At 37.5% G+C, this 19,663-nt stretch overlaps 2 protein-coding genes across 2 annotated transcripts; one reads left to right on the top strand and one right to left on the bottom strand.

Moving 5' to 3' along the window:
- Nucleotides 1-113: 113 nt before the first annotated feature.
- On the top strand, nucleotides 114-9,907 carry LOC147867172 (protein transport protein SEC24 C-like). The gene is made up of 24 exons (XM_087314955.1): nucleotides 114-1,283; nucleotides 2,839-3,066; nucleotides 3,154-3,228; nucleotides 3,303-3,401; nucleotides 3,505-3,616; nucleotides 3,973-4,100; nucleotides 4,489-4,608; nucleotides 4,700-4,777; nucleotides 5,084-5,161; nucleotides 5,264-5,356; nucleotides 5,744-5,798; nucleotides 5,943-6,019; nucleotides 6,842-6,913; nucleotides 6,986-7,069; nucleotides 7,154-7,273; nucleotides 7,367-7,435; nucleotides 7,516-7,593; nucleotides 7,777-7,915; nucleotides 8,039-8,203; nucleotides 8,271-8,416; nucleotides 8,497-8,679; nucleotides 8,998-9,086; nucleotides 9,247-9,278; nucleotides 9,442-9,907. Exons 1-24 carry the CDS (start codon nucleotides 261-263, stop codon nucleotides 9,546-9,548), a joined length of 3,450 nt encoding a protein of 1,149 aa, XP_087171081.1. The 5' UTR covers nucleotides 114-260; the 3' UTR covers nucleotides 9,549-9,907.
- Nucleotides 9,908-11,965: 2,058 nt separating this feature from the next.
- On the bottom strand, nucleotides 11,966-19,394 carry LOC147867171 (calcium-dependent protein kinase 13-like). The gene is made up of 8 exons (XM_087314956.1): nucleotides 18,668-19,394; nucleotides 17,820-17,943; nucleotides 17,600-17,743; nucleotides 17,334-17,486; nucleotides 16,971-17,086; nucleotides 16,711-16,878; nucleotides 12,752-12,982; nucleotides 11,966-12,554 (listed from the first exon to the last, which is right to left on the bottom strand). Exons 1-8 carry the CDS (start codon nucleotides 19,169-19,171, stop codon nucleotides 12,390-12,392), a joined length of 1,605 nt encoding a protein of 534 aa, XP_087171082.1. The 5' UTR covers nucleotides 19,172-19,394; the 3' UTR covers nucleotides 11,966-12,389.
- Nucleotides 19,395-19,663: the final 269 nt, after the last annotated feature.

Raw genomic sequence — 19,663 nt, 5'->3', positions numbered from 1 at the left:
TTCCCTGCAAGAAGAAGAAGAAGAAGAAGAAGAAGAAAAGCCTGTTTTCCTCTGCTCCGACACAGATCTACACGGAATCGTTACGAACCCACCCTCCCTCCCACCCACCCCATCCGATCTGTAGCAGAATCCTTTTTGTGTAGATCTAATTCGGGTCCAATCTGATCGATGCTTTCTGGAAACGTCTTTAATCCAGTTTGAGATCAGATAGATTCTTCTTCTTCTTCGTCTTCTCCTCCCGGATTTTGCTGTGTCTATCCATGGCTTCCCAGAATACCCAACCCCAACCCCAACCCCAGCCCCAACCCCAACAACAACGCCCACCATATGGCCAACAATACGGCCAGGGGCCGGGATCTACCTTAGGAAATCTCCCTTCAGGTATGCAAAATCTCAATATTGGTAACAGCCCATCAGTGATGGCATCAGGGTCATATTCACACCTGGGAGGTCCACGGCCTGCGAGTGTACCTGGGGGCATGACAATGGGCGCTCGCCCATTTCCAGGTGGTCCGCCCCCACCAACCGGACAAATTTTGGGTCCTTCGCCATTGGCTGCCCGCCCATTGGGTCCGCATGTACCTGGTCAAATTTCCCGTGCAACAGCTCCACAACCTCCATATATACCTGGACAGGTGTCGGGTTCCCCATCGCCATTGGCACGCCCATCTCTGGTATCGCCGATGCTGAATTCTGCTCCTCCACAAGGTAATTTCCCCACCCAGGGAGGAGTACCAGCTTCAAATGGACCTGCCCATCTTCAACCACCCATTGTGAATCCCCTCTCCAGTGCCCCATTTGTTGGAGCAAATCTGCCCCGAGGGCCACCTTTAGCATTGAATTCAATTACCCAGCCAATTCAAAGGGTTGGTGCTGAAGGAGGTAATATTGGTCCAATCTATCCCAGCCCAAATCAGCCTCTAGCATCAAGTACCCAAATACGTCAAATCAATCCTCAAGCGAATGGCCCAATTTATCCTGGCCAAATCCCGTTGTCGTCATCAACTGCAGGTACTCAACTGAATTCCCAAAGCAATGCCCAAGGTAATGGTGCAATTTATCCTGGATCTGCGACATCATCACAACCCCTTCAATCATCTGTTAGACCTCCCGGTCAACCCCCTGTGATGACCAGCTCTGGAACATATCCACAAAGACCACAAGGTCCTCCAGGTGGTTATAGTGGTTCCGCCTTAGCTCCACCAACTGGGATTGGGGCTCCCCCATCAGCATCGCGATCTTGGGCTGGAGCCCCTCCAAATTTCTCTGGAGCAATACCTCAGGTGAGTGATGTATTTAGCTACTTTTGTTGCATTTCTTCTTAGGTACATGGCTGCATAAACCGGCATTGATTTGTGTGAGCATACAAGTACTTGCTAGATATATAAATAAATAGATTGGTTAATGTTCAAGAAATTTTTTCCATGAACCCCTTGTTTGTGTGAGAAGCTAGTGCTGGTTAGATAAAAATATTAATATGTTGATTAATGTATGGAGAGAGATTTTTTCAATGAATCACTTGTGGCTCAAGGACGTGCCAGATAGATGGATAGATGCATGCATCGGCGGATTAATATACAATGAATGAAAGAAAAAAAGAGGTGGATTAATACACAATTAATGAAAGATTTAATGTCTTTTAAGAGGCCTATAAGACTGAACAAGAGTGTACATCTTGAAATGTTATCTCATCTTGGAGAAGAACAAACCAAAATAAGTATTAACGGCATTAGTAAAACTGTGTAAGGTACCTGAATATTCCCATTAGCAAGTGCTTAATGTTGTCAGTTTAGGTAGACCGGAACTTCTGCCTCCTTTGCGAGTACAATGTAAAATTGTCAGTGCTTGTCAATGGAGAAATGGATTAAATAATTAATTAATGTACTGAAGTGAGCTCAAAGACGTCTTGTAAATTAGATATGGAAAATAGACTCCTACAAAAGTGTGCAATGTGGACTATTGGGAGTTATGGATACTCGCACATCTGGAAATTGTAGCATTAGAAATTAATATATTAAGTGATTACCGATCAATTAGCTTATGGAGCTCTTCGATGATGCCCTAGCTAGCTGCTTTTACTTTGGCCAACTCTAGCTTCTTATTCTGAATCTTGAGATTATAGGCCCTTCACACCTTTTTGCATCTAAGGGAATTCTCATATGCACGAGGAGCTGTCTCATGTATACAACAAAGTCCTCTTTACCAATCATCATTTCTGTTTGTTGAACGCTTGATTCTGGATTATTTAGAGTTTTAGACACATGATGGAAATTGTAACATTGGAGACCATTATACGAAGTTGCTGAGCTGGTGGATGATAGCTACCACTGTCACATTAACCAACTATTTTGTTGTTGTTGAAATGTGAATATTGAATTTATCTGCCATCAACACTGATTGTGTCAATTAAGAGCAATGAAAATGATGGAAATCTCTATTGCTTATCTTTTCCCAAAACATATAAAGAGAAGCAATGGAAGACACTGCAGCCAAATTTCTGAAGCTTCTGCTCATTATAAGTTTTTGGTGGGCTGAGGGCAGAGCTTATAGCATTTGCTTTTCATTTTTTGTAATGCAAAATAATGGCCATCAAACTAAAAATATTTGTCGAAAATAATATTGTCCATTCGAGAAGCATTTAGATTGGAAGGATGTTAAGGATTTACAGCAATTAAGAGGTCATTTCTTTTGTTTATATTGAAATTCACTCTTCACTACATGTACACTTCTGATGAGCAGGTGTTGGGAAGCTTTAATGCAGCATGCACCTAATTTTTCTAAGTTATTAGATGTTTGTAAGCATTGCTATCTCATATCTGAACATAGGCCATAATGCAGGCACCAAGATCCCAAACTGTACCTGGTATGGCAACACAGACACAAGCACCATTGCAACCTCCAAGTATGGGTCAATATCTTGCCCCAGGCATTTCTCAGCCGGGCTCACCTGCAAATTCAGGTGAAAACTCATCCCGTATTGATCCTACTCAAATCCCTCGACCTCAAACAAGCTCAATTGTTATCAATTTTGAAACTAGAGTAGATGGTCACGCTGCTTTACCTCCGGTATGCTGTATTCCTTTTCCAACCTTTGAATTTGAAGGAGAATAATCTTGTTTGTTTATTGAGAATGATATCCTTTACTTTGTGAAGTCTGCAACCAGTAATTTTATTGTGAGAGATACGGGGAATTGTAGTCCGCGGTATATGAGATGCACGCTTAATCAGGTATAATTTGAATACATTTTCTATGCTTTGATTCCCTATAATTTTCATGCATTAAACCATTTGTTGTGCACTAGGTTCCTTGTTCAGGAGATTTATTGGCAAACTCCAATATGCCATTGGCTCTCATGGTACAGCCCCTAGCCTTACCCCACCCCTTAGAGGAGCCTGTTCAGGTAATCCCAAAGCCCTCATTATAAATTTGCAACTACTTCATTTAAACAGATATCATGTATCAAGACTCTTTTCAATATTATTTTTCTAACTTTTGACTTGCAGATTGTTGATTTCGGTGACAGTGGACCTGTCCGGTGTACAAAATGCAAAGCCTACATTAATCCTTTCATGAGGTTTATTGACCAAGGGCATCATTTCAAGTGCAACTTTTGTGGTAATTCCTTGAATTTTGTGTCAGAGATGTTTGATGGTTATAGGTAGGCAAATTATTCAGATATTGTTCTCTCCTGGTTGCAATAACTGCATGTGCACTGTTGCCACCTGAGTGCAATTTCTTGTGTGGCTGTCTCATAATGCTGATAATCAAACCAGTTGATTTCAAATTTGAACTGTCTCTCATGTTCTAATTTGTCTGAAATATAAGGGGTTTGTATGCACACGTTTGTGCAAAACAATAAATATAGAAAACTTAACAAAACGTCTCCTTTCCAACAAAACAAAAAAGTTGGAAAGAAATAATCTTTGGTGAATATTCCGGTTTTCTAAATTATCATTCCTTCACACTTTCAGGTCAGACAAATGATACACCACGTGAATATCACTGCAATTTGGGACCTGATAATAGGCGGCGTGATGCAGACAGCAGACCAGAGCTCTGTAGAGGAACAGTGGAGTTTGTGGCAACAAAAGAATTTTTGGTGAGGGCGTATTAACTTGTTGATTTCCAAAGTATATTCTGTAAGTTGCTTTTCCTATAATACAGTTCTAGTAGCTCAGATACCTGATATCTTTGGAAATGTTATTACTCTATTATATCTCTAATTTCTATTCCCAGAGCTGGAAACTTGAATAGTAACATTTTAGACTGCTTTTGCTCTTGAGTCTTAGTGAAATGAAGCTTTTTGGGTAATATAGGCATTTGATGAATTTGAATAGTGGGAAATTGCATCGGCCCCTTAATAAAGTTAAATTCCCATAATGTTTGAACGGAGTTATCTTTCACTGGTTAAACCATGTGGATGTAGCCAAAATACAAGTACTTGTATATATACCAGGACTACCTTTGACATTTGTATTGTTTTACAGGTTCGGCCACCAATGTTTCCAGTATTCTTTTTCCTCATAGATGTATCAATGAATGCAGTAGCAACTGGGGCTGCTGGAGCTGCATGTAGTGCAGTGCAGAGAGCACTTGCAGACCTTCCAGTTAAGACTTTTGTTTTTGCTTTCTTATGTCGATTAAAGTTCTCCTCAGGTTATTATTGCAACTAAAATTCCCACTTATTTGTTTCTCCAGAAGGTTCCAAATGTGAAGGTTGGCATTGCGACATTTGACAACACATTGCATTTTTACAACTTTAGTCAAGCTCAGCAGGTGATTCGATAATCTCTTTTCTGATGTTTGCGCACACAGAGTGCTCACAACATTTTTTAGTACCAATGAATCACGTTGTATTTTGTTAAAACCATGCATAGATCTTGAACTTCCACTACAGACACTGCACCCCCTATGTTTCCGAGCATGGAGGAAATCATGTACCACATTGTTTGGAATGATACAATATGTGTCAGACTTGTTTAAAGGATCTGTTGTTGGCCTGTTTTTTTATCCTTGGCTTGTTGATGTCTTTCTTTCTGAGTACTTGAACTCAAGATTTATTTATGCTTGTTTCATTGACAGCCATCAATGTTAGTGGTGCCTGATGTGCAAGATGTTTACACTCCACTTCAGTCAGGATTGATAGTACCAGTAATTGAGGTTTGTATTGTTCAAGTCTAATAAACAAGGCATGTTTGTGCTTAAAATTTTGCTGTTGGTTATTTTTTGTCATTCAAATACACTTGCTCACTTTCATAACAGTATCGTGACCAATTGGACTTGTTACTTGAAAATATTCCAAACATGTTTCAAGGCACAACAATTGCAGACGCAGCTTTAGGTGCTGCTATCAAAGTAAGTATCTTCAAAGCTCAGTGGCATGCATATATTTGAAATTCTGGCAAAAATTCTACAACACTCTGTATGCCATCATAATTATTGTTCAGGAAAAATTCTGAAATACCTGAATGCCCTAAGGTTTCCTTTATTTTCCCAAATGCTCATAACCCTTAGTTGTTTCTCCAATGCCACTCATTGATGAGTGAAAAGAGCTTGAATTGGCTCGGCTTTATAATCGTTCAAAATTGCTTAAGAGGGTAATTGAGCAAGGTATCTGTGTAGATGTCAAAACTTTGTGGTCTTTCAGGAATAAAGAAAAACTTGGGGGTATTTTAGAGTTTTTGAATAGTATTTAGCATGAGTGAGATAAATTTGGGTTCTTATGATGATTCTCTGAAACAGGGGGCATCTCTCGCAATCAAATCTAATGGGGGAAAATTGCTCGTCTTTCAATCAGGTTTGCTGATTCCTATGCTCTTGAAATTCTGAACAACCATGATCTGCTGGCTACCCTATGCAACATCGTACTTCATATGCCTATCAAGTTATTTAATGTAAAGCATCATCTGCCTTTACTTCAATAGTGAATCCTCTCTTTCAGGGTTACCGTCCGTTGGGTTTGCAGCTCTTACAGCAAGGGAATCTGATAGCAAAAAAGGCCCTGCTTCAAATGAGAAGGTATGCATAACAATCGGCAACGGTTTGGTTTGAGAGGGTCAAAACCGAACCGTTTAATTTTTTTGAAACCTGAACCGAACCGAACTACGAAACCGTTAAACCGAACTGTTAAATATTTTTCAAACTGTAAAACTGCGGTTTCGGTTTTCAACTTAGGTCAAAATTTAATTTTTAAAAGTTTAAAATTATAATATTTCATTATTTAAATTTTTTTAAATTTTAAAGATGTTCCTAAAATGTGAGAGTAAGGTCTAAAAATGAAAAGATTGTTTAAAAACAAATTTTTAAAAATAAAAAAAAAACAATAAAAATAAAAAACCGTTAAACCGTTTAAACCGCGGTTTCTGACTGTTGAAACCGAACTGAAACCGTTTTAAAAAACCTAAACCTGAACCGAACCGTTGAAACCGTTAAGCTGTTAAGTCGCGGTTTCACGGTTCGGTTCGGTTCAAACCGAACTGTTGCCAATTGTTAGGTATGCAGAGAGATTGGTTTCTGTTTTTGAGAATAATGTTGCATGGAGAATATTTAGGTAGTTCATAGAAACAGTATTAGCCACATCCATGTTCACAATATATCCTTCTATGTGTATCAAGGCTCTCTGCTAGCATGGAAAGAGTGAAAATTCTTTACTGTGGGTATTTGTGATATTAATGTTTATAAAAAGTCGAATATCATCAATAAATGATTAGACATGTTGGGTGATAATGCTATTTACTACATTTTTCAGTAAGGTAACAAAAGATTCAAAACATTAAGGGAAGCTGATAATATATTTTTTGTTTTTATTACAATGAATTCTGTAATTGTTGTGTGGTGCAGGACCAAAATAAGCTTTGGCAACCAGTTGACAAGACATTGAAGACATTGGCAATAGAGCTTGCAGAGTTTCAGGTAGACTATTTTTTTTCTAGGCAGCAACCTCATTGAGATTATCATTCATTAAATTTGCTTTTTAAAAATCAGGTATGTTGTGATTTATTCCTAACAACACAAGAATATGTGGACATTGCGTCACTCGCCGTTGTTCCTGCAACGACTGGTGGACAGGTACTTAATTTTTGAAGTTTCTAAAGTGGTACCTTTCTACTTTCCAATTTGTTTTGACAACCTTTGGTTGGGGCGTATGTGTAGATTTACTACTACCATCCATTTTCTGCAACATCTGATTCCGCAAAGCTATATAATGATTTAAGATGGAACCTTACAAGACCACAGGGTCTGGAGGCAGTGATGAGAGTTCGGTGTAGCCAGGTACTAAGTTCGAAATACCAATGTTATGGCTTTCAGGTCACCTTGAAAGAAGTTATCAAATTTTTGTTATTACTATTATTTGTTTATACACAGGGATTACAAGTCCAAGACTATTTTGGAAATTTCCATAAAGGAACCCCGACTGATTTGGATCTACCTGCAGTATGTTTTAGATTACCTTTATTGGCTGTTTACTTGCTTCTCTATTTTCTGTTACCTGTCTTCACATAGCATTGTTTCAGATCGATTGTGACAAAACTATCATGGTTACTTTCAAGCATGATGAGAAATTTCAAGATGGCTCTGAGTGCTGCTTCCAGGTATTTTAGGAGAAAATGAATTTCTATATGTAAGCTTCATATTTTGGAGCATCAAAGCTCTTACATTTAAGGGTATAAGAAGGTTAAAAGTAGCCACAGAAGATGTTAAGTGTAGAGCTATGAACAGATTATAGTTTCTTATTTCCAAGGTTTTGATCTCATTTGTTGGCACTTCACTCTCAGTGTGCGTTGCTTTACACAACTATTGATGGTCAAAGACGGATCCGTGTTACAACACTCTCTGTTCCATGCACAACTGTGCTAAGTAGTGTCTTTCGTGGAGCTGATTTAGATGCACAATTCACTTATTTCTTGAAGCAGGGTAATAAATAATGCATGTTCTGGAAGCGATTTTAAAACCTTTCTATTGGGTGATAAATATCTACAAGTTCTACATTTTATTGTGAATCATGCATAAATCCTTAACAGCTTATAACCTTTGTAGCTGCACAAGAAGCTTCGACGACACCCCTTGTTCAGCTAAGGGAAAAGATGACAAATTCATGCGTAAATATACTGTACACTTATCGAAAGTTTTGTGCGACAGCTTCATCATCTGGGCAACTCATACTTCCAGAAGCTCTCAAACTTTTGCCACTTTACACGTTAGGTATGATATAAGCCACATAAAATAATTGCTAAGTAGTTGTCAATACTCATATATGTTGTTTTTGTAGCATTAATAAAGAGTATAGGGCTCCGTCCTGATGCAAGAACCGATGATCGATGCTACTGGTTATCACACGTGTTATCAATCTCAATGTCACTTTCTATACCCACAGTATATCCACGGATGTTCTCCATACATGATCTCTCAACTAAGGTCTTTCCCATTCTTTTCTAATGATATATACTATTCAAATCATCATCCTGACTCATTGATACCTTTGGTTTGATTGTTAGACTATTGGAGATGGAACAATTCCTGAGGCTCTATACCTGTCAAGTGAGAATCTGAGCCATGAGGGCATCTATCTTCTTGAAACAGGCGAGGATGCCTTTATTTTTCCAGGAAGAGCAGTTTCATCTGACATACTTTTCCAACTCTTTGGTGTGCGTTCAGTCAATGAGATGCAAGGAAAACAGGTCAGTTGTTGGAAGTTGTATGGTGCATGATGTTAGATGAATACATGCCAGAAACATCTTCTCGATTGACTGCACTGAATCTACTAACTTAATAGTTTTATCATATATGCATACAACTTCTACTTGGTTGTAAAAATGGTATCGCTTGTCTTCATATGCACACAAATTAAGTTGTGAGTGAGAATTCTGTAATGTCAGATGCAACATTTTCTGTTCTTATATTTACTTGTAGCTGGTGATATATCAGAATAACATTGTGCTAACAATAGCGTGTGTTGATTGTATTCCATGTAGTAAAGAATATTATTTCTTTTGCAGTTTGTATTGGAAGAATATGACAATGATGCCTCCCGAAAGCTAATTGCTTTGGTCAATGAGATACGAAAAGAGCGCTGTTCTTACTTGAGGTAAGCCCCCTAAACTTTCTGATAGAAACATTCAGAAGGGGAACATACCTGTTTTTGAAGCTTTTAGAAAGATTTTAAAAAAGGTAGTTGGATTTTGAAGCAATTTAGAAAGATGTTAGGAAATTTCTTGTTTCTGTGCTTAACATGTGTTTTGGTTCAGGTTCTGGTGGTGCCGAAGAGGAGATCCGCTAGGTATACACATCTTTCTGCATTACCTATATAAAGAATTTTCTCTCTTTCAAATCATAACATAGAAAAAGAAATAAGTATACATGCAGAAGAGCCATATTTGTGTTGAACCTAGATTGATATTTTGAGCCATATTTGTGCTGAACCTAAGTTCCTTTTTTTGCAGAGTTCTTGTTCCTTTCGTTGCTTGTGGAGGATAAGAATGCTTTGGGCTTGTCTTATGTGGAATATCTTGTTTACGTTCATCGGCAAATACAAACAAAATCAACCTAAATACATTGGGAGGGTGGCTTTTTAAATATATATCTATCAATCTGTTTTTATGTAGTATGTATGAAAAATGCATTTTCTTCCTAGCAGGTAAAGCACTTCTTTTATGCATCCAAACGTGTAATTTTTTGCGGCTCCTTTTTCATCTGCTTCTGCACTATTTGAGGATTTAGGTACCCGAAAACCATTGGGAAGTAGTAAAATGATATGATGTCTTGTTTGTAACAGAAACACACACACACACACACATGTAATGATATCATCATATATGCTCTTGAGGGATTTTATTTATTGATTGTTCATACTATACTGAATTCTTCACAATCCAGTATAGAGTGATGAAAACGCTACATTTATTTCCACATTTTTCTCTTGGACACTGGTGATAAAATTACCTTTTGCTTATGGACAATGACTGTCAATAGGCTCATTTCAGCATCCATTAAACATATTTGTCTGTCTTTGACGTGGAATGAGGTTAACCCTGAGCAATGTTGAGAATGGAGCTTAAGCATAAGCTTGCTTGACACCCTACATTTAAAGGTTTCGTTCTTGCTGCTTGAGAAAAGTTTACCACCATGGTTTCTGTTTTTTTATAGAGTGGCGGGAACATAGTCAACCGTACTGATAGCAGAGTGAAATAGACATGTTTAGGCATTTCAAGTTTTATCCTACCCCATCTAACATGTGGAAAGGTATTATTGATCTTCATGCATTGTTGAGTGGATACATGAACGTATTGGACGAATAATAAGACTCCTCATCAACCAAGATTGGAATGAAGGGCCCCAAAGAGTAGGTTAAAAATATTTAACATTGTGATCATCCATAGTTAAGGTAGACATACCAGGTATCTCTGATCTTTGGCATGGAACTAAGCATGGATGCCCCCCAAAATAAAACATGATTTAGGATGAGAGGAGCATGTGAATCTATTTTTTTGTTAAAACTGTGAAATGTTGTCTTCTGCAATTCATCAAAATTTGAAAGATTAGTTTATTACAAGTGAATGATCATTGTTAAGCCAGTGATCACTTGGGAAAGATGTCATTGTCAAGCAAATGCTGACTTGATTAGTATGTAAGCAATTGTTGAGCAATTGATCAAAATGAATTAAAATATAAATGAAAGCATAGATTGGCCAATGCATGATATTTGTGTTATTCTCCATTCCTTAATATTCGTAATACTCTAGAATACAAAATGACCCCAAGAATATTACAGAACCATTCGTTTATTTATTTATTATTTATTATTTTAAAAAAAAATATTTATATATATGTATTATTAGTGTGAGGTTCCCTTTTTAATGTCAGATAAATTTTTTATCAATTTTGTAGGAGAGTAAACAGTCGGGGAATTAATGAACCTTTTATTTATTATTTATTTTTTTATTAAAAATAAAACAAATACTTTTAAGTTTTAAATCAATTATAAAAATGTTATTACTGCGAGGTCCCATTTTTAATGTCAAATAAAAATATCAAATTTTGTGTAAAAAGTGGGAAATCAATGAACCTTTTATTTATTTACTTATTTTTATTTATTTATAGTTTTATGAAAAATAAAACAAATCCTTTTAAGTTGTATATCTATTATAAAAATATATTATTGGGACGAGGTTCTATTTTTAATGAGACATAAAATATCAAATTTTGTGGGAGAGTAAAAAGTGGGGAATTAATGAACCTTTTATTTATTATTTATTATTTGTTATTTTATTAAAAATAAAACAAAATTTTAAAAGTTTTACATCCATTATAATAATATTATTAGTCTAAGTCTACTTTTTAATGTGAAGTAAAATATCTCCTTTTTATTGTCAAAGCCCTCTTGTTATATGATATATGATATAAATTATAATCATATATCATGACATTCTTACAAAACCAGATGGTCAATAGTGAACATGATGTCCAACAATTAGGAAAAATATATTGAACTTGCCCAAGGCCACAAATATAAAGTTCAGGAATATGGAGTTCATTGCAATAATCTAATTATGTTGAGATGTTTTACTACTTTTAGTTCAATATTCCAAATAAAGAACCACATAAAATTAGAGCAAGCGTCTACCGCTTGCAATATTGAAAACTTCCTATGTTAGTCAAGCAATCAATATTCACATACATTCGAGATAATGTATATAGAATTTGAGCATTACCGAAGAGGGCATACAATATCAAGATCTTTGCACCCAAAAACAACACTATATTTAGACAAAATTACTCTTAGAAAAAAGTGCAAAAGTAGTTATCGTTCCATCAGGTATAGGCATAGTAATTCATATCATAAATTCACCATGGATGAGGAATGAGAATGACATGGTGCAAACTTGAACCTTGGGCGTTCACTCTTTATCTAGTCAATCTCCCTATTATTGATGCAGGAAAATTACATGAATTTTGATGTTAATGATCTGTGTAGTCTTTATTTACGTTTGAATATATTAATTAGAAAAAGGTAATACTTGATCCAATATAATGGTATTTGTTACTGCTCAACAATAATGCTGGATTGGCCCAATCGCCACTTTAATGGGGGAAGACATTGAATATTTCTCAAGACAAATATGTAGGGCCACACTGGCTAGATTTTTATGAAGATTTGTGTGGGGGATTTAGTTATCAATGTGTACATGGATTGTCTATCAGGAAATATTTATCTTGATTCTCAATGGTTCTAAATATGAATATGTAATAGAAGAAATCCAATATTCTCCCCTTTGGAAGAGTTGTAAGAAAGGTGGATGAAGTAGTGTCGTACTTGCTCCGTTGATGGCAGACAGTTGACCATCGTGACATTCACCTATATTTCCCATTGGTATAGAATATAAAACCAATGTCATTTCTTCTCATCATCATTAGCTTGCATTTGGAGAGAGCCATCCTTCATTAACTTGATACTCAAACTAGTGAACCTTCCTCGCGAATAATGACGAGAAGCTTTTCTCCAATCAGTGCCTGTACGCATCATGCTTGCAAACTCCTCATAACTGATTTGTCCATCCTTGAAAAGGTCAAAAAACGTTTTCACTTTCAATAAATCTATAGAAAAGTAGACGTACCTTAAAATATAAAATATCCTAAAGGGTACTAAGGTTATTTTGGGAACTGTACAAATATTCTGTCAAGTACCAGCAAATTAAAAGGGGTATTCCTCCGGGATGTTTTCCCTTTAAAAATGAATGACGTTGAAGTACTTACTTTATCGATATCCACTTCATTCATGATGTCATTTATGAGTTCGGCGTCCTCCATGGATAATTCATCCCTTAGGGCTTCTTTCAATTCATCAAAATCAATAAATCCATTCCCATCCAGATCAAAATGAGAAAACGCCTTGTGTAAATGTTCGTCGTTATCCATCCTCTGAAGGTGTATGGTCAAGGAGGCAAATTTTCCGTAGTCAAGAGTACCATCTTTACCAACACCAGCCTGAGTGAAATATTATATATTCATGAAATCAGCCACTTCAATTTGCATTAACTGAAGACACGCGAAAATAAACAACCAAGAATTTACATACACAGTCACATGGTCATCAACAGAACTTAATCTCCATTCATTTCATTCTCCATGCTCAACGTACATACATAGGGGCACACAAATTTATCTAATCAGCTCCTCTTCGGCACAACTACAAAGACATTTTGTAAAGATAAAGATTTTGTGGTACAACCTCAATAAGGCTAAGCGATGGTGTTTAAAACCACTGGAGCTTCGGCACAACTACAAAGACATTTTGTAAAGATAAAGATTTTGTGGTACAACCTCAATAAGGCTAAGCGATGGTGTTTAAAACCACTAGACACAACTACAAAGACATTTTGTAAAGATAAAGATTTTGTAGTACAACCTCAATAATGCTAAGCGATGGTGTTTAAAACCACTAGATCATGGAAAAAAAAAGGTGACACAACATGATCCTACTTGGGAGTTAACATTCATAGGGCTTCAGTTCTCTCAAGATTGACACTTGTGTTGTCGAAAAAAGAGGGCTGAATACAGAGATTAAAAAGCGTGAATGTTCCCAATCACATGGCATAGACATTAAATGTACTTCATCCATTCTAAATTTGGGTTGTCCACATTTGGACATGATAAATGCAGAAAAAGGATCCAGTGATCCTAACTCGTTATTAAATTGGATAATGAAAGAACATGGATCACCCCATAATGCTGTTTGGTAAAAAAAAACCCTAAACCCTCTCATAAACTAGTTGAGGTAGTTGGATCATATGTATACTTGGGAGTCACTTTTAGTGCTCGCTCAGGTAAATTCTCGATGACCCAGACATCCAAAGATAGACTAACGAGAGGGTATGCATCCCTATCACTCCTAGAGAGACAATGCCACCAAGCATACTTTCAAGAGCCACGGACTAAGGGATGGCTCTTCGACTCATTGGTGACCCCTTCCCTCATGTATGCATCAGTAGTATGGGCTCCAGGTCTACCATCTTTCATGTGGACGCAATTAGAGAGACCTTTGGTGACAATGTTATCACGTCAACTCCGAAGCAAATCGACAGTACCACATGACATTATTAGAGCAGAGTTCAGTCTACCCCCGATGTTAGTAAAAGCACTGTTTCAAGTGGTAGTTTTTATTTATCGGATACATAGCCAACCACAAGATAGGATATCCTGTTGAGCCTTTGAGGTATCTTGATCCCTACATGCGTCTAGAGACACTCGCTCTTGGTATAGCACTGTGGTGAGTTGGTTACTTGCAAATGGCATAGACATTAATAACCTACCCCCCCTTAAGTACAACCATGGGACTGACCAAACTCTAATATCTCATGAAGACCGTAATAAAGTGATACACCAAGAAATATGGCAAATTTACAGTCGATATAAATGGATCACCCCACGAGAGCCATTCCCATCTAAAATGCACTTCTTGCACTTCTCTCAATTAGGTTTTATTACACGACCAATATATCTAGATACATTCTTATCAAATGCACTAAGGGTTGCCATTGGACAACTTAGGATATCATCTCACCAACTTGAGATTGAGAATGGTCGGGGTAATAGAATCCCTAGGGAGGAAAGGCTATGTAGGTTGTGCCACATAGAGATAGAGGATGAGTATCACTTCACATGCAAGTGCCCAACTTATGCCGAGATATGAGTGGAATACCAAGACATATCAGGACCTTCTCCCACCCTCTCCAAACTATTAGATACCCTGGATGTAAAGAGACAAGGTAGGTATATCTTAGAGCTAAAACAACATAGGGAGAATAAATTACAAAGTGTTAACCATAACCCTTTTACTATTCATCAACTTGTAACTAGTGTAATTTTTCAGGAACAAGGGGAGACGATGAATGTGGATACACTTACGCCGCTCGGCCTCTCTCTTGAGGAAGCCGAAATGCAAAGAACAACCAAACGCCCTCGGATGTTGGGCTTCAAAACAAGTCGACACGGAGTAGAAAGGATTAAGAAGATAAGGGAACGTGAGCTACATCGACTAGAAGCTATGGTTGGGGTACCTTTTACATTGGGGCCACGGGCCACATCCACATCGAAACCCTTTGACCTCCCGCTTCTCTTCGAGAGACTTAGATGGAAATGAAATTAAGCCTAGTATAACATCATTTTCATTGTAGAACATGTTTGTTATTTTATTTTACTAGAACTATTTAGCTTAAAACTCTATTTTTATTTTTATTTTTTACTTTCGATGAATGGGCAAATATCCCATTTTTTGTTGTAAACCATTTGTCTCATGGGCCAATTTTGGCCTTAGAAGACGTTAATATATCTTTCTTTCTTTCTTTCTCATGCACTCCAGAATGTCATAGGGCAGAGCTCAGAAGCTCTTCACATCAGTTCGAGATCAAGACAGACACATACTACATGTGTAGCTATTAACGGGTATTGGAATCGAGAACACTGTTTCCCATTGTCTTGTTTTCTATGAAAATGAGGACATACACAGCGTATTTACACAATGCTTTGGCCCACACCATAAGGTAGTGAAATACAAAGACCAACAATGCTTGGAATTGTTCTCATTGGAATGCCAGCTTTGATTTGGAGGAGCTCTAACCAAGATCTCAAACAGCAGGTTCCAGTTTTTGCTTCACCTTTGTCCACTTGTATAGTGACCATTAGGCTGAATTTCAGGGTTGCATTGAGAAAGTGGCTTGCTCTTACAAAAGTGGTTTCCTTTGTTGGCAAGTGACCAATAGGCTGGTCGTCACCCACATTTTTCCCTTTTTTGCAAGGAGGGAATCTTACATATATATTATGATAGTGACTAGCTGTTGAAGGACAACAATGTGCCAATGAAACCATGTCATCAAAGAACCCTCATAATCTTAAGCATCACCACACCTCCCCCCCAAGGCTACACAAGTCAGGTCAATCAATGGCTACACAAGAACCATATCGATCGTACCATTCAAAGGGGATTACAATAGATTGGGCCACAACCTTTCCAGTCTTGTCATTGACAAACAAGACCATTAACACGTGACAATGAAGGTGCTTTCTTAGCTTTGGTGAGCTTGAGACTTGGATCATGTCTAATTGGAAGTTCTTTTGGAGGCAGCATTGTGCCCTTCACTCACGAGAATATTGGTACCTTGATATATATATATAGTCTACAATATTTGTTCCTTGTTCGACGTTCTTTTGAAAGCAATATTCTGTCCACTAATGAGACTATTCGGTTACTAAGGTAGTTTTAGTAATTTATTTTGCCAGTTGTTCTTGATATTGAGACTTAGATCACCCCTTGTTGGACGTTCTTCCTAAGGCAGCAATGGGTCCACTAAGAAGAATATGTGATACCTTCAATAGCTTTACTAATTTACCATCTTTATTTTGGTGGTGGTTCTCCAAGATGAGATAATAATCTCTTATTCAGCCTCATTAACCCTTTTGTATCACTTACGAGACATTATACCTTTATTTCTTTCTTTCTTGGCCATTTTTTCTAATAGAGATCAACATGTATACACCAATCAATGTGTGAATCGAGAATAAGGGAAATTTGCAAGCTTAGAAAGTTGTATAATGAAAATGATTGTATGCATTTGATTAAAGGCTCATTGAAAATAAATAGGGGAACATACGATCATGACACATATTTGTTAAGTTTCAGATTGATGAATATAAAAGAGCACAAAATAATCACTTACAGCATCCATCAATTGATGAATTTCATTTTCACCCAGCTGAGATCCAAGCTTGTGGAGACCAACCTTGAATTCTTCAAAGCTTATAAATCCATTCTCATTCGTATCCATCATATTAAACATGTTCTTAAGCTCATCCACTTCTTCACCAGAAAGAAGTTCTGCAATAACCTAAAAATAAATAACAAGCCTCTTAATAAAATACATCCAATAAAGGAAGAAGGACAATAGTATTTATTTTACAAGACCAAAAAGAATATTACATGCAAAGCCTTTTTCTTCAGTTTGTTCATCGCTGAAAACTGTTTCAACCTTACACGGACAGCATCACCTAGTGGAACATCAGGAGCATGCTTTGCATTTTGTAACCAAGGATGATCTATACATCATTTTGGAAAGTAGAATTCAGTTTCTTCAGCTTCTGTTTTAACCTTACCATTTTTACTATTAAACTATTATTTGCAAGAATTGAACTCCCAACCTATAGTTACTGAGTCTGAACTGATAAACAAGACTCCCAAGCCCTTCTATTAAACTTTAGGTTATGTTTAGTGAGTCATATCACAAGCAAATTCATTATTTGACAACACTAGTGCACTGAATCATTCATGAATAATTTACCATACCGAGAACTTGTTGGGCTGTTAGTCTACGTTTCGGGTTCGGTTCAAGCATTTGGCGTACAAGGGATTTCGCTTTATCAGAAACTCTTGGCCATGGATCCCTCTTGAAATCAATAACACCACGAAGAATAGCTTGTGCAACACCTTGCTCTGACTCTGTAAATCATGGTATAGTGTGCACATTCACGAAACTGCTAGGATTTTACTATCAAACCAGATGGAAACGATTAAGCTCAAGTAGAGAATCATAAAGGATATGCAGTCATCACCTGCCCAAAATGGAGGAACACCACATAGCAAGATATATAATATCACACCTGCACTCCATACATCTATCTCTGGTCCATAATTTCGCTTGAGAACCTCAGGAGCCATGTAATAGGGACTTCCTACGATCTCCGAAAACATCTCTCCTGCAGAAATAGTAAGAACTTTCTTCAAATTTGTTATTACGGTTAGTGGCACCCTCTTTTTGAAATGGTGAAGCACCTGGTTTGAAAAAGATAGAGAGGCCAAAATCGATGGCCTTCAAAGGTGAATTTTCCCGGCTGTTTGCAAACAAAAAGTTTTCGGGTTTCAGATCCCTGTGCATCACTCCATTTTTGTGGCATGCCTGCGTAAGAAGGTCATGCAGTACTTATAAGTATTAAGGACACATAGCCACATGGTGTTATGAGCATACACATAGCCTAAGAAAGTGAATAGCACAGAGACCATACATAGTCTGGAAAGCTATGGTTTGGATGCCTGTCATAGAACTAGGATTTCATGGTTATATAACACAACCTTAAGAAGCTAATAAGACAATGACTATTGCATCCATTCACGGACAGCCACATGTCTAAAACCAGTCTGGATAGCTAACCTATTAGGCCAACATAGACCTATTCGGTCATGGTTCTATTAAGAGCTAGCTAACCTTCTGTGACTTATCCTCTCTGGAGTTATCTTCTTGAATCATTAGCAGTGGTACAGCTACTGCTTGTAATGGCTTGCAAATATGCCCAAGTATGCACATGGGGATCATGACCAGGTGATTTTATTGATTTATGTGCTAATTGTTGGGAGAAAAGATTTTTATTCTAACCCATTGGATGTATTTTGGACAGGGTCCAAGTGATTGTTCCATCTGAGAATGAATCATGAGAGCTAGCTCCAAGAAGGGAACAAGACAAGCCACCAAGCAGCAACAAAGAAACTATTTGGATCAAAAATGTAAATTCACACACACACACACACACACATACAGAAATACATACATACATACATACATACATACATGCATGCACACACACACACACACACACACACACACATACATACATACACACACATACCTGGACAACTTCAACAATCGTCCGGGTAACATTGGCAGCAGCTCGTTCATTATAGTGACCCCGGGCAACAATGCGGTCGAAAAGCTCTCCTCCTTCACAAAGCTCCATCACTATATGCACATCATACTCATCTTCATAGACACTTTTGAGTCCTACAACATTAGGATGAGGAGGCAAATGATGCATAATCACCACTTCTCTCCTCACGTCATCAATGTCAATGGGAGTTCTTAGCTTCCGTTTTGAGATTGATTTGCAAGCTAAATTTTCCTTGCTTTCCTTGTCAGTGCAAAGGTAGGTTATGCCAAATTCTCCTCTTCCTAGCTCTTTACCAATGTCATATTTCTCTGTGATGTTCTGCCCTTCATTCACTGAAACACCTCCTGGAAGATTTTTCAGAACAGTAACCTTATGTGTTGAAACATAAGCATTTGAATCTGAAGCGTAAGGATTGGGTTTCTTCACTTTCTTCGGTTTTACAGAGGCTCCACAGCAATTCCCCATTCTCTTTTAACTCTCTTGCAAAGGGTTCATGTGTATGTGTATGTGTATGTGTGTCTGTGTGTATGTATGTATGTATGTACAAGAGAGATCCACAGGCGAGTCTTCAATCAAAGGTATATATGCCGCATGAAATTTTGAAACCTAATTCTCTCAATCCAGAAACTGTAAACCTTAAAACCTAGTTCTTACGTTCAAACCCTAAAAACCAGAGCTAACTCTGTGAAATCATGCAAACCTAATCCTTTGGATCAGACATTGGAATACACAGAGGGAAGGCAAAGCAGGGGAATTGAGGGGACACAAAGAGAAAAGACTGTGGTGTGTGTATGGAAGATCTAAAGCCTCTGCTGGTGTGATTGATTGATTGATTGAAGAGAGTTCTGATTCAAAGCAAAAGAGGGTATGGAATTCCAGGGATTTCTTCTAAAGCTAATAATCCATGGCTATGGTTTGTTTTGGGAACAGGGGCAGGGGGGATGACCGACTGTAGGC

This window comes from Azolla caroliniana, unplaced genomic scaffold, assembly GCF_043228905.1.
Source record: "Azolla caroliniana isolate FFs.n. ecotype wild unplaced genomic scaffold, voAzoCaro1.0.p SCAF_2, whole genome shotgun sequence".
Lineage (NCBI taxonomy): Eukaryota > Viridiplantae > Streptophyta > Polypodiopsida > Salviniales > Salviniaceae > Azolla > Azolla caroliniana.
Note: the sequence above shows the minus strand (reverse complement) of the source record. Positions and strands in the feature narration are given on the sequence as shown.